The following is an 8,376-nucleotide window of genomic DNA, read 5'->3' on the forward strand; positions in this document are numbered from 1 at the left end:
AATTTCCGCTGTTATATTGATACGATGGGTCGTTTGAGCTAAATGGCGCTTGGTGCGCACTATACCACTGGAACGTGGGCACTCTATCTTGCGTTAGATGGATTATGTCTAAAACGGTCTTCGCATCCAACGGTATCTGTTTAATCACGGTTAACATTATGGTGATATTTTCTCATATAATACATCTATACATTTATCTAAGAGAATATATTTTATAAATTTTTTTGATGTTTTATTTATTTATCAATATATTGTCATCATCTAAGCTAACAAACTTCTCTTTGTCGGAAAAGGATCCTCGTTGGATCCTTTTTCTAGAGATCCCAAAGATTCTGTAATTATGTATATTCATCGTACATCGTGCGATCATTTTTCGTTAAATACTATTTATATTTGAATTTTAAATAATTTATGACCACTCGATGTATGATGAACAGACACAATTACGGGATCCCTAAGAAAATGATCCTCTCCAGATCCTCTTCCCTCTTTGTCAATTAAAAAAGCATGAAAAGACAATTTAATATTCTAATACAAAATAAAATTATGGACAATAATGTAATCAAACTTTCAATAGTATACGTATGGATAGTCATTATCGCGTCAATATTCAATTTTTTTCTTAAACTAAGATTTTTTTACAGGATAATGCTAAACAGATCAACTATTTAACCTAAATTTTATAAATTATATGATGTAGTTGTTGATAATTAGATTCTTTAACTTATTAATTAATGTATTTATTTATTTTAGGGATATATCACTTGATTTACAAATTAAAATTGATTTACATAACATTACTATTTATATTACCAAAAATATCCTCTATAGTTACCTATCTCCAACATGTCAAATGTTGTAACCCTAGCTAGCAACCAGTTATGGCAAAACTGCATGAGATTATCCATTACACAAAACCAGAAAGCCACGTATAGTGGGTAGGGGATACGTGGCCGGTTATTCTCCTACGTGTCTCGCTCCCAGAGCGACAGAGCCATGCAAAGGTGGCAGAAGGAGCCTCTGTGTTTCCCGTTAAAGCCAGTCCCTCTAAACCTCCACTTCCACTGATCTGTTCTGCAAACTTAAAGCGCAACACAATCTTTTACTCGCATTTGAATCATGGAGTCACAAATGGCCCGTCCTCACGATCACGAGGACAACCGCCACACCCAGCACCTTGGCACGCACCAAGGTAGAAAACGAGAAACCTCATTTTGGTAGAATTAGTTCAAGTACTTAACAATGGTGATTGGTTTTGTGTTTTTGGTAAATTTTATTTGTTAACTTTGGATGAAGGCGAAGAGGAGGACCACCAGGAGAAGTCGGTTCTGAAGAAGGTAAAGGAGAAGGCGAAGAAGATAAAGAACAAGCTCACAAAGCATGGTAATGGCCATGGCCACGAACACGAACACGACCAAGATGATCTCGACGAGGAAGATGATGAAGAAGACGAAGACCCTGAAGTGCACGGTGCAACAAGTAAGTTTTTCCTTTGATTTATTTTGATCTTAATAATTTAGGGCATGGTCATGTCAGTTTGCTAGTTGGTTAGAGGTGGGTTGGAGGTAGTATTTGTTGAGATCGATTTAATTTAGATTAGATTGAATATAATCGAATTGATTATCTTTATAGATTACAAAAGTTAGATCCAGATTCGATCTACGTTAGAGCAGTTTAGAAATTCAGAATGCCAGTGTGCGTCAATAAAAATTAATCTAAATTAGTTATAATTTCTACTTTCATGGGACATGTTGTGAATATGACGTGCAGCCATAAGGAGTGGTGCACCAGGGCAAGGAGATATTTTGAAGGTGCCAATGGTGAAATTCGGGGACACGAAAGCAGCGATTCAGGATCGCGATCCCAAAGTGCCGCATTTGGAGAGGACCGAACCGATGAAGGAATATGTGCCCACCGGGGGTCATTTGGGTCAAACCAGGGTCCATTTGCACCACCGGGGCTTGGACGATCGCACCTCTATTTCTTCTCGTGGAGATTACCAGAAGACCAATGTCAATGTCACCGACCCAAGTCATGCTTTTGCTACAGAGAAAGAAGGGCACTTCGGTCAGTCCAGGGTAAATTTGGACCGACCGAGAGGATTGGAAGAGGATCCACATGCGCCAAAGGCCAATCCTCAAGGTTATACTCCTTCAAACTATGAGACTAAAGTCACTGATCCAACTCATGCAGGTAAACTGTAACATATATATATAATCTTGTCATAAATTCTAAATTTTTTGCTAAAGCTACAAACTAATATGAGTTTTTGCTAATTGATTATAATTTTTATAATTTTGTTACATGTGAGTCATGTGACAGGTGGTGAAGAAATTGGAATTTCGCCGATTCTCCATTCGTTTGGTAAGATTAACATTCATGGTGGAGATGCCAAGCCATCATCGAACCAGGGCAGTAGTTACACGGAGAAAGTTTCAGTCTGCCACTTCCGCTATCGCTGAAGAGGCGATATCTGCAAAAAATGCAGTTGCTTCCAAGCTTGGGTATGGAGGAGGGAACAATGATCAACACGAAGATGTTAATCCGCATGCTTATTCTCCAGCAAATGATTCGACTAATACAGGTAACTACGCGATTAGTACTTAATTAAGTTGTCCATATGTAGTCGATATGGTTATAACTTATACGTTGTTGATGTGTAAGTAGGATTACACCATTATGTTGGAACAAATCAAAACCCGAGCACTGGAAGCCATGATCAATTTTCTCCTGAGCACCCATCAAACCAGGGCGGTAGCTACACAGAGAAAGTTTCATCCGCCACGTCTGCCATTGTTGACAAGGCAATATCTGCCAAAAACGCCGTCGCTTCAAAGCTAGGATACGGTGGGGACACTGATCAACAGCAACATGGAGATCAGGCAGCCGTTAGGTCCGGGTCAGCTGCACCTGGGCAACAGGATGAGGGTATTACAGCCGCAGTTACTGAGAAGCTGACACCTGTCTACGAGAAGTTTGCCGGGGCAGGGAGTGCAGTTATGTCGAAACTCCCCGGCGGTGCTGGGACAGCTGGCAAAGAAGAAGTCCACCGGGGTACTGGTACCACTACTACAGGGGGTGAGTATAACAAAGCCGGGCAGGACAAAGGAATTTCTATGAAGGGCTATTTGTTTGAGAAGTTAAAGCCTGGTGAGGAGGACAGGGCGCTGTCCGAGGTGATATCAGAAACCCTACACATGCATAAGGCAGGGCACCCTGGGAGTCGGTGCCCGGCCTGTTGGGAAAGTGACCGAGAGCATGGAGGTGACTCAGCGGTTGGGGCCGGATTATGGGGATGCTGACGTCCAGCAGTCTAGCTATGGGAAAGTTGTTGCGGATACCCTTAAAGGGGCTGTTGGTTCATTGCTTGGGAAAGCTGATCAAAGCGCCACTTCTCCTCAGTCCCTTGGTTCTTCAAGTGGTAAAATTTGAACGTTATCCTCCCTAAGAGTACTTGGTTAATTTGAATGTGAGCAACGATTTGTTTTGGTGTTGACAGGTACAGAGGGTTTCTCTAGTTCTGGCAGTGGAGTGGTGGAGCGGCGAGGCCGTGGTGGTGCGGAGCAGCAGATACTTCAGGGGTCCAGCAACTGAAGATGGCCGCGGATGGAAGTTTGTTGGTGAATAAATGGGATATTTAGGGTTGTAGTACGTGGGAACTTAGACAATGTGTTGTAGTTTGAAGAGTTGTTTTGTGAACTTGAATGTTTTGTTCCCAAGTCGTGTAATACTATCATCTATCTAATGAATTAGAAACGGAGGGTACTTTAACTTAAAAGCATGGGATTTTAACTGTGCGCACCTTCAATTATCCTCGGCGTTTAAATTACAATTAAATTACGATCAAGTTTGGAAATGATTTTTCTTGTAAGCATTTGTTAATGCTATTGTCTTTAGGCCTTTTTGTCTTATGATTCGCAATGTTTAGCTTCGTTGTCCCACAAGAAAGGCTCATTTCAATTGCGGGACTCAAACTTCTCCCCAAATGGCATGCTAGTACCCTTGTTTTCTTTTTACACCATTTAGTAGCTTTTTTGCCTCTTCATTCCAATCATTTTGAGGTCCGAAAAACTCAAGGAGACATTTCAGGTTCTTTCTGACCGCATTATGTGATTTACCAGCGCTAATAATCAAGTCTATGAGATACCGTGTGGAGCACAAACCTAGAATCGTTCCCGATCAATATACAATTTTAAAAACGTGACAATCTAATTTCCTCAAAAGATTGCTTAAATGATAAGGGAAAACAGATAAATTACATATATACCTATATAATAGGCAAATTTACTAACCTATTAGACTTATTTTGAGCTTCGTTCTCTGGAAGTTGATTTTAATCGTGGAACTTGAACAAAGCTTGAGCCATGAGGATAAAATGGAGGGCGTGGGCCAAGAATACCATATGGGCCACGAGGAGCATGAGGTTGCTCCTTGAAATCTAAAAGTCATCACTTTACTTTCTGAAACTTGATTTTGATCTTACTTTATTCTCTGAAACTTAAAAGTCATAACTTTACTTTATGTAACTTGATTTTGATTTAACTTTCGTTCATGAACTCAAAACTAAAGTGTTTTTGCTATTTTTCTTACTTTTCATATTTTAGTGTGTTATGTAATGTTTGTGATTTTTTGTTTGTTTTTTTTTTCAATCTATCTGACACCCTTTTATTTGATATGTGAGCTTTATACTCGTGCCACGTCAGTCATAAGTGGGCCTTAATTGTGCCACATAAGTAAACTTAATAATTGTTCAACGAAAATATAGAAACAATCCAAAGTAGAGTGAGTATTAAGTTTCAAGAAGTAGAGTGACAAATTTTGAGTTTCAGAAGACAAAGTGGATTGAAATCGACTTTCAAAAAGCAAAGTGATAACTTTTGAGTTTCAGCTAACAAAATGACAAAAAATGACGAAGGATGCCAGGTTGCAGGGGAAAAAAACCCTATCCATCTAGGAGCGTGGCATATGGAAAAGGATCATCTCTATATCCCTTCCACCTAATCCTCCTCATCAAACAATCTGGGCCCTTGAAATTTGATTCAACGGCTAAAGTTATTATAACTTTAAAGTGAGCCGATGTTTTTAGCCGTTAGATCAAATTTCAAAGATTCAGATTGTTTGATGAGGAGAATTAGGTAGAAGAGATCCGATCCCTTTCCGTGGCATATAGTGTTTGGTGCTTCACGGGGCGATTCTACCCTCGAAACACCGAATCCCTCCCCGCTTCCCCTCGCTCGTAGGGGTTCGTCTCCTAAGCTGCAATACTCCAATGCTTCACTCACTCGCACAGCTAAAACCGCCGGCGGTACTCGAAAGCCAAAAGCTTCAAAAGACCGGTATCGCCCTCATCAAATTACTTAATCTCCGGTAAGTCCTCCACCACCTCTTCTCACTCTTCGAAGATTACACAACTCAATGAACTGCTTCTGCTCGATTCATTCCGTTTCCCCCAATTTAGTCCCTCCAGTTTAATGGGCATCCCTCAATTTTTTAATACAAAGCATCTAAATTTATTTTTGCTTTCAATTCCTGCTGTATTATTGGGTTTATCGGATTTGATAAGTGCTGCAAAGTTACAGAGATAATGGGTACCAGTCATGAACTGTATATATCTGTTTGGTCCAAGGGTTATTCGAAAAATTTCGTGTTATGTTGTCGTAGTACGAAAGTTAAGTGACGGGTGCTTTCGCGGCGATAAGGGGGATAATGGGTATGAGGTTGTGGAGGAAACCTTGAAGACAATGTGGAAAAGTTCGGAATTTGATTCGGGTTTGGATGAGAAACATGGTGTTTATGAATCTGAGAACCGTCCCCGGGAACATTTCTCGCTGCGACGGAACTTTTTTGAGAATGCGAAGATGGATACGGCGAGGGTTCTTAAGGTTCTTAGAGAAGATGGACCTGGTTTTGATACTAAAGCAGCTTTGGGTGAGTTGCATATAGAGGTTTCAGGGCTTCTTGTGAGGGAAGTTCTGTTTGAGATTTTGAAACAGATAGATTATGGGAGTAAAATGCGGTGTGCGAAGTTGGGGTATAAGTTTTTTGTGTGGTCTGGTCAGCTTGAAAATTACAAGCACACAGCAAACACATATCATTTAATGATGAAGATATTTGCTGATTGTGAAGAGTTTAAAGCAATGTGGAGGTTAGTTGATGAGATGACTGAGAAAGGGTATCCGACTACAGCACAGACGTTCAACATTTTGATACGCACTTGTGGTGAGGCAGGCTTGGCTAGGAAAGTCGTGGAAAGGTTCATCAAATCGAAGACATTTAATTATAGGCCATTTAAACACTCGTACAATGCGATTTTGCATTCCCTTCTTGTGGTGAAGCAGTACAAGTTGATTGAGTGGGTCTATCAACAGATGTTGGCGGAGGGTCACTCAGCAGATATTCTAACTTATAACGTGATGATGTGTGCAAAATATAGATTGGGGAAGTTGGATCAGTTTCACAGACTGCTTGATGAAATGGGTAGGAGTGGATTCACTCCAGATTTTCATACTTACAATATTCTTCTTCATGTACTTGGTAAGGGAGACAAACCGCTTGCAGCTCTTAATCTTTTGAATCACATGAAGGAAGAGGGTTTCAAACCAAGTGTTCTTCACTTCACAACGTTGATAGATGGACTGAGCAGGGCTGGAAATATGGATGCCTGCAAATATTTTTTTGATGAGATGACAAAGCACGAGTGCATGCCGGATGTTGTTTGTTACACTGTAATGATCACCGGGTATATTGTGGCTGGGGAGCTTGAGAAGGCCCAAGTAGTGTTTGATGAGATGATCCCTAATGGGCAGCTTCCGAATGTATTTACATACAATGCCATGATTCGTGGACTTTGTATGGCAAGAAAGTTTGAGGAAGCATGCTCCATGCTCAAGGTTATGGAATCTAGAGGTTGTAACCCGAATTTCACTGTGTACAGCACCCTTGTAAGTTATTTGCGAAATGCTGGAAAGCTTGCTGAAGCTCATGAAGTAATAACACGCATGACGGAGAAAGGGCAGTATACCCATCTACTTTCGAAGTTCAAGGGATATAGGAGATGTTAAAGTGGTAAAAATTAATTCATTCAGCTCGGTTAACAATATGTAGCTCCAGGGTTTATCAGTTATGCAATGTACCCACACCTTGTATCAGTTGTCTCTCGAGGAGAAAAGTAAAGTATGCACTAATTATCTTTTTATCTTATTTTTCTAGTGCAAAATGATCCATATATATAAACAGCAGTTTTTAAGTGTTTTGCTTTGTTGTATGTTGCACTTATGCTGTCAATATACTGCTTACGAGAAGTGGCAACGCTCTCATTAGAACATAGATATAGTGCTGGAGGTTTCACTTAATGTTCGAAACACACTCCTGTGCATTCCCTCACCACCTCTCTTTCGACTTCCTGGTCTCTCTTTTCAATTTTTCATGTCATTTTTATGATCTTTCTCAGATTCATAAACCACCACACACGCACACACCCAGTGATACATTACGGTTGCACGTACGCATAGCTGCATACAAATTTCATTTCCAGTTACATGAAGCAATAGGTGGACAGATTGATAAATCAAAGTGTTGTTTTGCTCTGTGTATGTGAAAGACTAGATTCTCATGCTTGGAAACTGTAGCACCGTTCTGCTGGTAAGCAGTGAGAACCGAAGGCAAGGATCGACAGGGAGAACTGAAGTTTTATCTGCAGATTTTCATGGCTGGTACGTATCGCTTAAGTTTGCGGTGTCAACACATAAATTAAAAGGTTGTTGAACCATGTAATCTAAATTTGTGAAAATACAGATTTATAGTTACAACAACTGTAACTAATATGCTGAACTGGAAGCTTAAGCTAACATAGTTTATACCTTAAATTGGGGTGTAATCCGAAATGGTGTAGCAATACCTCGTACAATTCCGCCATGGCAATACCTTTACTTCTCTCATTTCTCGCAAGTAAACATGACAAAAAACGCTTGAAATTGTGGACAATTTTGTATTATTTTCGTTGTCACTCTAGGGGCTTGTGTAAAACTGGTTTTAGAATGACTGAAAACACTTAGAGAAAATGTTTTTAGGTTCCAATCAAGTTTACTTGTATTTTTACTAAGAATTGGTTTAAAAAAACATTTATACTAAAAATGCTTTCAGCCATTTTAAAAGCACTTTCAGACAAGTCTTATGACATAACGAGTAAGTAGGTTTTTGTTGCTTTCCAATTCCAACACATACTGATATGACCTTTGCATATAATAGAAACCATATAAAGAAGGGAATTGTTATTGGCATTTCAAAAATTCTATTTTGCACTTCAAACTTTCTATAATTAGAAAGAAAAATACACTTGTGAAGAGTATAAAATGAAAATTTTGGAGTGCTAATAAT

At 39.6% G+C, this 8,376-nt stretch overlaps 2 protein-coding genes across 5 annotated transcripts; both read left to right on the top strand.

The window, feature by feature from the left end:
- The first annotated feature begins 1,119 nt into the window (after positions 1 to 1,119).
- On the top strand, positions 1,120 to 3,641 carry LOC103932194 (low-temperature-induced 65 kDa protein). The gene is given in 8 exon segments (XM_009341743.3): positions 1,120 to 1,192; positions 1,297 to 1,479; positions 1,771 to 2,193; positions 2,323 to 2,438; positions 2,440 to 2,584; positions 2,668 to 3,224; positions 3,226 to 3,421; positions 3,500 to 3,641. Coding segments are annotated over 8 exon segments (1,788 nt in total). The 3' UTR covers positions 3,595 to 3,641.
- A 1,544-nt stretch (positions 3,642 to 5,185) lies between these two features.
- LOC103932195 (pentatricopeptide repeat-containing protein At3g60050) lies at positions 5,186 to 7,920 on the top strand. 4 transcript variants are annotated; one of them, XR_007253402.1, is made up of 2 exons: positions 5,186 to 7,173; positions 7,601 to 7,920. XR_007253402.1 is itself a non-coding variant. In XM_048571234.1 (2 exons), exon 1 carries the CDS (start codon positions 5,598 to 5,600, stop codon positions 7,059 to 7,061), a length of 1,464 nt encoding a protein of 487 aa, XP_048427191.1. In that variant the 5' UTR covers positions 5,186 to 5,597; the 3' UTR covers positions 7,062 to 7,065; positions 7,601 to 7,920. The 4 variants fall into 4 exon arrangements, 2 of the variants coding, with proteins under 2 accessions (XP_048427191.1, XP_048427192.1); XR_007253403.1 differs by having other exon boundaries at positions 7,606 to 7,920; XM_048571234.1 differs by having other exon boundaries at positions 5,186 to 7,065.
- Positions 7,921 to 8,376: the final 456 nt, after the last annotated feature.

This window comes from the organism of the source record quoted next, unplaced genomic scaffold (genome assembly GCF_019419815.1).
Source record: "Pyrus x bretschneideri cultivar Hongxiangsu unplaced genomic scaffold, Pyrus_bretschneideri_v1 Contig57, whole genome shotgun sequence".
In the NCBI taxonomy this organism is placed as follows: Eukaryota; Viridiplantae; Streptophyta; class Magnoliopsida; order Rosales; family Rosaceae; genus Pyrus; species Pyrus x bretschneideri.

Coding starts and splice junctions, on each gene's coding strand:
- LOC103932195 (XM_048571234.1), top strand. CDS start 5,598: ATGAACTGTATATATCTGTTTGGTCCAAGGGTTATTCGAAAAATTTCG.